General features: G+C 42.0%; 1 protein-coding gene across 3 annotated transcripts in view; it reads right to left on the reverse strand.

Moving 5' to 3' along the window:
* FGF1 (fibroblast growth factor 1) overlaps nt 1-12,463 on the reverse strand; it is a 54,852-nt gene that overhangs the window by 8,673 nt on the left and 33,716 nt on the right. For all 3 annotated transcript variants that reach the window (XM_067566571.1, XM_067566570.1, XM_067566569.1), the window contains one exon: nt 3,299-3,500. In XM_067566571.1, coding sequence (XP_067422672.1) covers nt 3,299-3,467 — 169 coding nt within the window. In that variant the 5' untranslated portion in view covers nt 3,468-3,500. The remainder of the gene's footprint in view (nt 1-3,298; nt 3,501-12,463) is intronic.

Here is a 12,463-nt window from a genome sequence, read left to right on the forward strand (position 1 = left end):
AAACCAATTCCTTTGAATTTAAGTCCATCTCTTTTCCCTGACACGGCTATCTTCTATTTTATATTTGAATGCTCTTTTCACAGAACCAGTGACTTTGCAGAGTTAGCTACATTGTTACAGAATGGTTTAAACAGATTAGTTTGACAATGAACTGTTATGGGCTGAGGAATGCCCTAGAGTTTTGGGACCAGATCCTCCAACCCCATGTGGCTGCTTTGCACTGCTCAGTTAATGCAAAGCAGCCAGAAAGCTCCCTTAAGGTAGCAATGAGGGATTATTCTCCTGTAAGTGAACTCCGGGTGGCATAAGGCTGAATAACCAGCTCTACACTATCCACTCTACACTATCCACTCTCACTCTTTCTGGCAGAGGAAGCATGTCGGGATGGGTCAGCAGTGGGAGGACATGTGGCCAGATTGCTTTGCACTCCAACAATCCCCAGCTGGTAGCATGGTCCCAAAAGAATTGCTACTGCCAGAGTAACCTGGAGCAGACTTTAGGGCCCCAGTTTGAGGGAGAGGTAGTTAAGAGCCATCTCTCTCCTCTCCTTGGGCCCTGGATCGAGCGCAGTTTGGCCAGACCCACAAATCTGGCCTTCACATCTTGCTCACCCAGAGCAGATTGGGTTCTTTTTAGACATAAGGGAAAGTGCTTTAAGGTATTCCTGTTGACTAATATGGTCAGTTACTGAAGAGGTCAAACATCCATCCCTTCTAGCCAGAGAAGCATAGAATTTGGTTTTTCATATAACGCTCTCATATAACACTTGATATCCCAAAGCACTTTACAAAGCAGAAGAAGAGAAACATGAGAATTTAAAGCATAACTTCTGTACAACTGTAAGGCATTATTGCTTTTCATCCTGAAGAATCCCAAAGCACTTCAGAAATGTTTAGACCCCCAAAATGCAGCCCCCTTTGGGGTGAAAGGTAGCAGCAACCAATGATAGTAGTGTGGGGAGAGAATATTCCTAGCCAAGAATAATGGGAAGTTTCTACTTTTACTTATTAATCTCTGCATGAGATCTTTGATCCCTACACAGAGTAGACAGCACTTTGGGTTTGTTTTGTTTTTTTAAAGGTCTCTTGTCCTAGATCAACACGCTGTAAATGGCATAGTTATCTGCCTCATTAGGAAAGCAGCATGGAGAATGAGGAGCTGCGTACTTGCAATGGGAAGAGGTTGGAAAAGAAACTTATATGGCAAGATGGGTGGAAACTAGAGAATTCACATAGTGCATATGCTGTATGTCTTTTATAAAGAAAATAGTAATTTTACACAGGCTTGGAAGTAATCAAACATCCATAGCCAAGTCATATGTGAGTCCAGAACTATATGCCAGTGTGAAGGAAATCAAATCAATGTCAGGAATGCATTAAAACCCTCTGTTTAACCCTTGCTAGGTGTGCCTGAACATGGACAGCCATTGTAATCTTAGCATGGATTGGTGTACTGTTAAAATAGTTTTGTGATTCTTTCCCCAATAAAGAAATGATGGCATAAAAAAACTGGAAAATGTCATTTTTTAAAAAGCATCATGGGTAAAAAAAAACCAACTCTGCTTTTAAATAATAAAAAAGCATCCAGAAAAAAGTTTCTGTCTTAATCATTTATTGCACCTTCGTGCTTAAAGGTCCCAAAACAATTTACAAATCTTAACTTCTATTCAATCTACAGACGGGATTCCTTCATCCACAACTGAAATGCACTTGCCACTGGGCTGAAATGCACCAGCTGTATGACAGTGGTGCACAGTAGTGGTGCACAGTAGTGCTATGTGACAGTTAAGGACTGGAAGTGAAGAATAGTTCTGCATCTGTTTGAAACAGCAATGAAACTTAGGTAAGTAGAACTAATTACCCAAGTAAGAGTGCCAGTGCTAATGTGTCATGGGATCTTTCAAAGCCTCTATGAATGACCACTCCTAGCAGCACATCAGCCCCTAACATCATGCTGTGATATTGCTTCACTGCTGACTGGAGATAAGAAACTGCATCTGAACAAACAAACTTTGGAGAAGTTCAGATCTGAATAGCACAGCTCAGGCCCACCTTTAGTAGTGACTCAGGGAAGAAAGATTTTTGATGAATCAACAGAGCCAGTTGTGAGCAAACTAAAAGAGCTTGTATGAAAATGGTCCTTATGACTGAAGATGCATTTATACATTGCAATATGGAAATTGTAAGACAAATGGTGACTTGACTTCTGTGTGAGAAGTTGATCTCTGCTTCTGCTGGCTTGGCCCAAAACAGTTCCCCTTCTGTGTCATTTGCTGGAGATGTCTGTGGACTGCAGTGGTTCTGACTCCTGTCTTGGGTTTAGTAACATGCAGATCATGGGTGCGGGGAGGAGGGAGAAGAATCCAGTCACAGATGAGGACTCTGATAACTGGTTATGTCCCTCCTAATGTTTTGCTACACTAGCTGGTAGTCACAACAGTATTGTGTACTTTATGGCACAGGGGCATAAATAAGTACATAAAACACTTAAGCAATGTAGCATAGAATTCGCCATCCTTGTTTTGTGGAAAATAAATGTAATATGAGCGCATTGAAAAAATGATAAATCACAGAATAACTTTTTCAGCTGAGTGTTCCCACTGTTAAACTTGCACATCACTCAGGAATGTACTGCCCTTTGCTGCATAAGGGAAAAGAAACGTTAACCAAGGGCAGGAGCATGTCCTGTGCAAAGCCACAGCTAGAATACCTTCCACACTCTCAGGACTCAGGGCCTTAACTCTGACTCCAGAGGATGACTTCACCTACTAAAAAGGCATTGCTGTAACATCATAACAACCCGAAAACCATGCTGAATCGTCTAGACTGATGTAAATGCAAAGATATCACAGATTTCTGTTTGACTGCTGAGTTTGCAAGTAGCATGTCGCCATCCTTCTAAACCCGTATCTCCTAGCTGCCAACTAACTGTGTAAACTGGTAACTGTGCGTCAGTTAGAATTTCAGCCTACTCTGCTGTGGTCAGTCTGTCTGGTTATTTTTTAATGACTATTTTAATATTCACTATTTTTACAAACGTGAGGTACTGTACATACTGTACATTCCAGATATATATAGGACCTTGTTTGTTTCACATGCTGAACCTCTGGATGGTGTATTGCCATGGGGAGGTATGAGAACCTGGTACAGAGCATAAATAGTCTGCCTATCCCTTCTTGGCTGGAAAAGCAGCTGATGTGTAATGCCAGTCTCCTAGAGAAAAAGGGGCAGTAAGGTAAAGGCAGTACTAGTCATATAAGGCAAGAGCTGTGTCCTGAACACATTTCTGATTTGCTTACTGTGTTGGTCGCTTCGGTCCCTTGTCCCATCTACTTTGCCATCTGGAAGTATCCTCAAGAAGTAGCCTCCATTGCTGCAATACAGGAGTTTGGGTTTCTTATAATTCCCCAGTGGAAGATTGAATTTTTCAGTCAGGGCGGTGAACGTTGTTATTTCCCCTTCAGCCATCTCTCAGTGTTTCTCAGTGGCACGGCTTCAAAACTGTAAAAAATTCAACAGACTTGTAGCAATAATGGCAGCAAAGTACAATGCAGCACATTTCTTGCACCCATACTTTTAAAGGGGAAGAGAGGCTCCTAGACATGCCTATAGGATTCAATGACAACTGTTTTACCACAGCCTCTGCAGGTGATTTGCACAATGGATGAGGCAGTGACATACTATAAAAGGTGGGGCTTCTTTAAGAGTTGATATTCCCAAAGACGGATAGGGCTTTTGTCAGTTTGTGACTTCCCTATTAGCTGCAGGTAGGTTCATAGGGACTTGTTTCTTTTTATCGTTCCTCTCCATTGACACACATACTAAAATTAAATGCTAAAAAAACCATGCAGTGTCTGACTGAAACCCACAAGAGTCAAGAAGCTCAGAGTTAATGAGTCTTACTCTGTCCCAAGCAATTCTGAGCAGGTTTTGCAATACATACTGTGTACTATATAGTACATACTGCTTCGTACATTCACACTAACAAAGCGCAGAGTTGGTTAACAGAACAGGACCTGGGAACCATGGGGAATGGCTAATGGGAGCCGAAACCTTTTCACTACTTGGGCACGAGTTTGGATATAGCTCAGGTCTGCAGGGCCAGAAGATATACTATAGATCATCAACCAGGTATATAATGTGAGGTGGTTGGGTCAGTCTAGTGTTCACTGGACAAGTGACTCCATCACATTATTGTAGCAATAGGCACCCAAGTTATCAAGGCTCAGCAAAAACGTTGAAGACAGAGGGCCAAATCCTCAGCTGGTGTAAACAGGTGCAGCTTTACCCCCAGCTCAGCATCAGGCTCTCAATGAGTCTGGAGAGAGAGAACTCTACCCTCTAATCTGTAATGGTGGCTTTCCCAAGCGGGGAGGAGTCCTGGAAGGCCCATGCAAAGCACTGGCCCTGCCTGTTCCATGGCTCAAGGACTTTGGTCATCTAGGTAACAGTTTGGCACCTTTCATAAGAAGTTCTGAATAAAAAATTCTGGGAAATCATGTGTTCAAGGATTATACTCTGTAGTCCACGTGCAAAGAAAACGGTGGTGGAATGGGACTTTAGGAAATACCCACTTGCTACTTTCAAATACCAATGTGTCTCATTCTTTTTTTAATTTTTTTAAAGGTGCCTAGGAGAAGGCACTGGCCCACATTTAGCCAAATTTAATGTTAAAAAATAAAGGCATTAGGACCACACATTCACCACAAAACGCTTTACAGTGCTGACGCTGACAAGACCCATCGTTTTGCAAGACAGCGCATTAGATTAGTAGATGCTACAGCCATAAACTCTCAGCTCAAGTCTAAGAACTTAGGCAGTTGCACTGATTACTATAGGCTTGATCTATTTTTACTGCTTGACAGCTCTGCCCAGGTGAACTTATAGTGAGGCACAGGTTCATCTGGCTCTAATTTTCCTAGCGTTAAATTCTTCCAGAGCACTTGGCAAACACAGGGGGGCTTGATTTGCAGACAAAAATATATTTGCTTTAATGATGGGCCAACTTCAGAAGGTTCTCTGGACTGATTTGGATAAGAACCCAATAGTTTACATTCTATTCCAAGCATAATCCATACTTAACTGAATTTTTCTGGTCTAGTAACTGATTTTGACGTCCCAAGCAACCAGATTCTTATATGCCAAGTTCTATATATTAATTGCTTATAGCGAAGTGGAGTGATAGACACGAAGAAGACAGAGCACACTGTAATTCAAACATGGCTATAATTTAGAGGGTTTGTTTTTGTTGTTTTCCCATAACTATATTCTAAACTTAATCTATTTAGCTTTGATTTTTGTGCTGCTAATGTATTACAGAGGAGCTAGAACTTACTATACCTGGTGTTGTGTATGCCACTGTCTCGTGGAACTTACAGCCTAACCTAAGAGAATCTAAGCACCTACAACTCCCACTAAATTAAAAAGAAATTGCAGGTGCAAATCAGAGTACTTGACCTCTGAATACCTGACTGCTGCAGGTTGCAAGTACTCAATTTTGTAGATGCAACTAAATTACAAGCACAGCTAAGGGGTGTTGATCATATTTACAAAAGGAAGACAGCTACCACAGGAGAAAAACTACTTTTTTTTTTTGCCCCAAAAACCCAAAAAGCTAGGGGTGGTGGTGAGGTTGTTTTCATGCAAAAACATTTCCTGTGGACATTTTTGTTTGGATGAAAAAGCCTTGTTTAATCAAAAAAAATCATGAAAAAACCATTTCAACCAGCTCTGGTAGACACACTAATTTCAGGCCTTTTTTTCTTTTTCTTAAATGTGGCCCTTTGTGGTGTTTGTTAGAAAAAAAAGAGTTTCCCCAGGAGAGGAAAACACTAGAAGAAATTAGAGAGGACAAGACCCATAAACTCTGTATTCTCCAAGGCTGAAATTCTTTCTGGCAATCATCAGTTCACAGTATTCTCTCTCCCTTCATGAAATTTGCTCAGGTACTTATTATTAATCAAAACCGAACGCAAAATTGTTGTTCAGAGCCTCAATATTATTATTTTAAACCGTTCCCTGTTCCTCTAGGATAGTTTTGAATGTTTTATAAGTTACATTCTCAGGAACAAAGCCCAGGAAGCATTCCTTTATGAGACAAATGTTTCCGAAACCACAATGGAGGCTGTTTGGTTCTCCCCTCGTTTTGAAACCAATTATAGGTCCACTTCTGTCACATGTTACATCGGTAGATACCCTGTTAAGCCTAACGGGGAATTGCGTCTGAGTAGTAGAGTGCCCTATGTGTCAAACTTTGTTGTCCCAAAAGCTTGCTCTTGCTTTGGAACCATCCATATTGCCAAAACTACTCATCTGTATGTCTCCAAAGAAAGATGACTGACGTGTAATTGCCTCTTGTTGATTTAATTCATTCTTTAACGAATGAGAGAAACGGCAGACGTGGAAATGGCATATTTGGACTTTTGGTGTTTTGGAAGTAGAGCTTCACAGGTTCCAGTTTCAGCAGAGGTTATTTCTGGTTCACATTTTTTGTAGCAGCTGAGCTGTATGAAAGCAGAGTGGCATTCTTTGAAGTGCAATAATTCTTTCTGGACTTTGTCCTGCCCCATGCAATGGCTTCATTAAAGCTGCAGGTAAGAACAAGCCCAACTTTTCTCGGTAGTGCTCTGAAGGAGGCTTAATGGATTGGTAACAAAGAGTTTAAGAACATAAGAACAGCCATCCTGGGTCAGACCAATGGTCCATCTAGCCCAGCATCCTGTCTTCTGACAGTGGCTAGTACCAGAGATTTAGGGGAAAGCAGAACAGGGCAATTTTGGGGAGATCCTCCCCGTCCTCATCTCCTGGCTTCCGGCCACCAGAAGTTTAGGGTCACCCTGAGTATGGGGTTGCATTCCTGACCATCTTGGCTAATGGCCATTAATGGACCTATCCTCCATGAACTAATCTCATTTTTTTAACTCAGTTATAAGTTTTGCCATCACAGCATCCCATGGCAATGAGCTCTAGAGGTTAATTATGCATTGTATGAAAAAGTACTTTCTCTTCTTTCTATTAACCCTGCTGCCTATTAATTTCATTGGGTGACCTCTGGTTTTTATATTGTGGGAAAGGGTAAATAACACTTCTCAATTCACTTTTTCCACACCAGTCATGATTTTAAAGACACCTATCATATCCCTGCCCCTCCCCCATTTTCTCTTTTCTAAGCTGAACAGCCCTGATTTCCTGGTATGGAAGGTGTTCCATACCTTTGATCATCTTTGCTGCCGTTCTTGGAACCTTTTCCAGTTCCACTATAACATTTTAAATCTCTTTTAACCCAGTAGTCAGGTAGCTGAAATTAGTGACTTCCCACACTTTCTGCTCCAAACCTCGTCCTTCTGAAGTGGTGTCACCTCTCTCTATTGATGAAACTAAAGTATTTCAGCCTGTAGTACCAACTCTCTCTGGGGCTTTTTCTGAACAAAATCAGTCACTCCAAATTGTATATACGGCTTTAGTGCTGTATGCTTTTTTCCACTGGGAATGAATTTAGGACCAGTCATTTGTTAGAACTGAAGCTGGTCGTGAACCCTTGTTCCATGGTAAAAGAAACTCAGGAGTTTGGACAGTTTACGACAGATTGCTAGACATGAGAAACAAATATCCCAAGGCCAGAGGCTCAAAACAGGATCCCAGAAAACTGTTGCAGTAGCCAAATAAGTGAGTTATAGACTATGATGTTTCCCTTATGTACCTGATTGTCTGGAGATCCAAGTGCATCTATGGATAGCTTTAACAGAGCAACTGCCTTGGAATTGTTTCTTTAATTTCACGTTATTCCTTTAAGGATTTACACTATTTTTAGAACATGTTCTTGCTTGCCAGCTGTCTTTGACTCCACAAGAAAAGTTGAATGAATACTATTTTCCACTCTCTTTGTGTCTCTTTTCTAGCCACTAATGCTGTTCTCATACTTCTATGACCATGTAGTTGGTATTCTACACACAGTACCACTCATGGCCCTACTATTATATGTTTGGCAAGAATATATTAGATTTTATAGGAATGAAAGAGTGAGAATGGACTCAAACCAAAGACAACATAAAAGGCCTTATTTTGCTGGGTAAAGGCCTAACCTTTTAATGATTAAATAGCTTGGAATGGAACAGAAAACTGTATCCAAGATGCTAAGCTGAGAGACATCTCTCTCTTGCAGTTACTTGGTGCCCCATAGGGAGAATAAAATGGTCCAAAAGGAAAATATTCTGTAAAGAGGAGTAGCCCAACTGCTGACAAATCTACACCAGGAGTTGGATTAGGACAGTAATTCTGAATCTGAATAGTTAGGCATTTCTAATGAATCTCGGCTGGTGTCTATATGCCAGAGACCTACTATTTGTAGTTACACTCATCTCTTCCCTCCTAAGATTAGATTCCCTTTCTTGTTTTTTGTGGACTCCATGTGCAACAATTAATTGAGAGTAAGTAATTTATGGGTTTGTTGGATTCTCCTCCTCTTGAAGCCCATAAATCAAGATTGGATGTCTAAAAGACGTGCTCTAGCTCCATGAGAAGTTACATGCTTCAGGCAGAAATCACTTGGTGAAATTCCTATGGCCTGTGTTGAGTAGGATGTCAGACAAGATTATCATCACAGTCCCTTCTGGCCTTAAAATCACTGTCTGTGAATTGATATAACGAAGTCAGTGGCTAGCTTGATATCCTGGATATCATGCAGAGTGGTTTAGAGCAGCAGTTCTCAACTGAGGGTCAGCCCTAGGAGGCTGCAAGCTGGTTCCAGGAGGTCTGTGAACCCCGGCGCTCCGTGGGGCAGAAGCCCCAAACCCATGAATGGAGTTAGAGGAGGGACATGGGTGTTGCCCTCCCCCAAACTGCAGTGACTTAACCAAAGCGGAGCAGTCCGAGGACAGCTCCACACCTACTACCTCCTCTCCCCCCTGAGGTTCTACCCTCTGGCCAGGTTGGAGGCAGGAAGCCAGAGCTGGGCAGTGTGGGGTGGTGGCTGCTCTGGCTGGTGACATGAGTTGGGTGGCTGTGGGTGTTCCCTCTTCTCCTCCTGCTCCTCAGCTCCCAGCCCCCTTTGACTGCTCACACAGCTGGTAAGAGTCACCTGGGCGGGAGAGCCAGCTCCGGGGCCAGCAGAGCCCTCGGGGAGTAGCGACTGCAGGAGGGGGCAGACAGCCCCGCCCCCAGCAAACATCCTGCCTGCACCCGGAGCTGCACCCCTCACTGCAGACAGCTCCTAGTTACCCCCTGCCTGCACCCTGAGTGGCTTTCAAACTTTTTGAGCTGAGCCCCATCCTTTGAGTTATAATTTTTAGTTGTGCCCCCAATCCAACTCACACAGGCAGGGTGGCCTGCTGAATCAGGAGGTGGAGGTGGTGCTTCCTCCTCAGAGCCCCGTGCCTGGCAGCCAAAGCCATGAGTCCGGGCACCCCGCAGGGCTAAAGCCCCATGCCCCACCTCCCCTGCCCAGCAACTGAAGTCAGGAGCTCCAAGGCCCACTCTTGCTGGGCCCTAGAGTTTTTATAGCATTTTGGGTGAGGGGAGGCCTCAGAAAGAAAAAGATTGAGAACCCCTGATTTAGAAGATGTGTGTAAAAAGCTTCATGGTTGAAAGTAAACTGCGTAGTCTCTATCTGGCTGGTCTTGGCCATCTTGCTGTGTGACCTTCAAATACCATTATAAAAGGCCAATGAATTAATGTAACCATCAAGAAAGCAGACTCTTAACTACACCCATTCCTTTCCCCACTGAGATCTGAGAAGCTTGATTTATGAGACAGTTGGACATCTGGTGTCTTCTGCATTTCACTAGTCTCTGTTCACAAGCACAATGCAAACCAGCAAGGGACAATGGAGAGAGCAATATGAATCCAATGTAACAGGAGAATCAGTTGAAGAAGCAAATTCCCTCATGATTTGGTGGGAATGACTGCTGGACAGGGGTGGGCAGTTCTCTTGCAGCACTTTCTTTCCTTGTCCAAGGTTGCCATCAGCCTACCCTCTCTTTCTCAGCTATCCTCATCTGTCCACTTACTATGGGAAGTAATGGGCTTGGCTAAGGTAGCTGAAAGAGGAGCATGGGATGTCTTAAAATGGAAGATTAGAGTAAAGAAGAGCCCTTTGCTCTTAATACCTTCTCCCCTGCCCTAGTTTTACAGATGAACCATCAGATTGGATGAGCAGTATCCAGTGACTGCTGTGAAGTAAGGTTGGTAATCTCCGACTAATTTCTAGAGCTAAGGTGTCTGCCACAAGCCCCCCCACCACCTCTTTCTCCTCTTCCACTGACACTCATTACTACCTTTGTAGGCAGTCTCACCGGAGTGGCCAAAGACAAAAGAGGACAGAGATCTATTGAGACAGCATGGGAAAGCTTGCACTGTTGATAATTTTTCTGTCTTTTTCTCCTTCAACAACTCTCTTTCTGACTCTCTCTCCAGCAGTTTCTGTCAGTTGCTCCTTTTTCCCTTCTGACTCACCCAACTTAGCAACCCTTCCTCCACAGCCCCACTTTTCTAGATCAGCTTGAGCAGATTTGCATACTAATTTCAAGCACAGCATAGTGAACCAGTTCCTTAGTCACAACTGATTGTGGCAACTGCCGCTCAGTAGGTTGGCTCTCTGGAGCCTTCTAGAATGATTGGCCTGTGGTTTCTACATTGAGTCTTTCTTTTGCATGTCCTTCGTTGATGCTGTGAAGGGCTACAACCTCAAGGTGAGCCTAGGTTTTTAATTTTCTTAAATATATACACTGGGTTACATGCACAAAACTATGTCCTGTTGACCATGTCTTAAAGGCAAATTTGGGTTTGAATCAAATGCACTGAAACAGCACTTGGCTACAGATATTGTCCTCTTTAAAGGGAATAAGAAATGTTCTGGGGAGTCTAAAATAAGCATATCTGCAATGTAAGTTTGGAAGCATCAGTGAAAAAGTATAGTTGATAACCACTTATTTATGTTGAAGATTATCAAGTAGAACTAGAAAGATCTTAACTGGATAGGGGCCACATTCTGTTACAGCAGTGTAAATTTGGAATAAATGGCAACAGAAATTGGCCATTAGTCTTCATGCTAGTAACCCATAAAAAGCATAATTTTAATAGATCTTTAAAGAAATGGGCATATCTTTCTCATCACAGGGCAGTTACTACTTATCAACTCAGTAACCTGTTAAAACTTACTCTAGCTATGTGATGTGTATGTAATATTACGTAATAATGTGAAGTGTATTTCTTTGTAAATATTTCATGCAACTAAACTCTCAATGTATACATTTGTATGTTCTCTTTTTTATTATAGAATTATGTTATTTTAAAAAAATCTATTAGCTCCACATGTTGTAGTACTCACAGAGAACATTTTGCATTTAAAATAATCAGAACAGAATAATCCAGTAAATCCCTTTTTATAAATATATGCACCATCCTTACTGTGTCACTGTCTGACTGTGAAATTTGAGTTTGCACCTATATTTTAGATTTGCTTGAAGAGAAGGATTGATTTTATTCTTAATTTTGGTCCTGTTGGGAACCAAATGTTGGTACTTTTGGGGGTCACTAGATGGTGCTGTTATTGATAGTTTAACCTTCTGTTTCACTGAATGTATTGTCAGTCAGATCATGAGGGATGCTGTGTTTAGAAGCTGCAGTGTACAATAGTAAAGTTTGTTTCCTGATGGTACAGAGCTACTGACTATAGGATAACTTTACACATACTAACAAAACTATTGTCTGGTGTCATTAACATTACAACCCTCTTACAGAAATAATAAATTCTCGTTACCTAAAGGCAACCCGAGGCCTGCTGTGGTTGGAGTGATGCTGACAGATTTCCTGACCTGCTGAAATGCAGCATTAGAGTTAATACTTGACACGCTGCACTGTGACCCAATAGTCGGCTAAGAGAGTCTCTGTTTTTTGACCATTGTCTTTATATGCACATGAAATTCCTTTTGACATTAATTGCAGTTGTGTACATAGGGCAAGGAGAATAGCCTCCTACATCTTCTATTCATAGCAGCAACTGTTAATGAAAATTCCATTGTCCCAATGAAAAAGAGGACATCTAAAAACAGGCTTTGTTTTTAGGCTCTTTCTCTGTGGAGGGTTAACAATAACATTATTTGGTCCCTAATCCAAAACTCATTGTAGTCAAAGGACTTTCAATGGACTTTGAATCAGACCCTGAGAGAACTGTGACGCTTCTTATTAAAACAAATAAGTTGCTGAATGTTGACAGCAATGTGCGTAAGCCCCTTTGGCATTACTGCATTGTCTAGCATAATCAAATCATACCTGTGTACTCCTCCCCCCTTCCCCGAGGCAGAGAGATTAACCAGTGACTTCCTAGGATGTTTATCTATCATTTGAGAATGGGAAGCAGTTACAACAGGTAAAATATTTTTAAAGTATTTAGGCTCTGGCTCCAATCCATCCATTGTCTGTCCTGATAGATTCCTGCAATGCTGTTTGCTTACTAATGTGAAATTGAT

The sequence above is a fragment of the Emydura macquarii genome, unplaced genomic scaffold (assembly GCF_026122565.2).
Source record: "Emydura macquarii macquarii isolate MOO-44397 ecotype Brisbane River unplaced genomic scaffold, CSIRO-AGI_Emac_v2 contig_2768, whole genome shotgun sequence".
In the NCBI taxonomy this organism is placed as follows: Eukaryota; Metazoa; Chordata; order Testudines; family Chelidae; genus Emydura; species Emydura macquarii.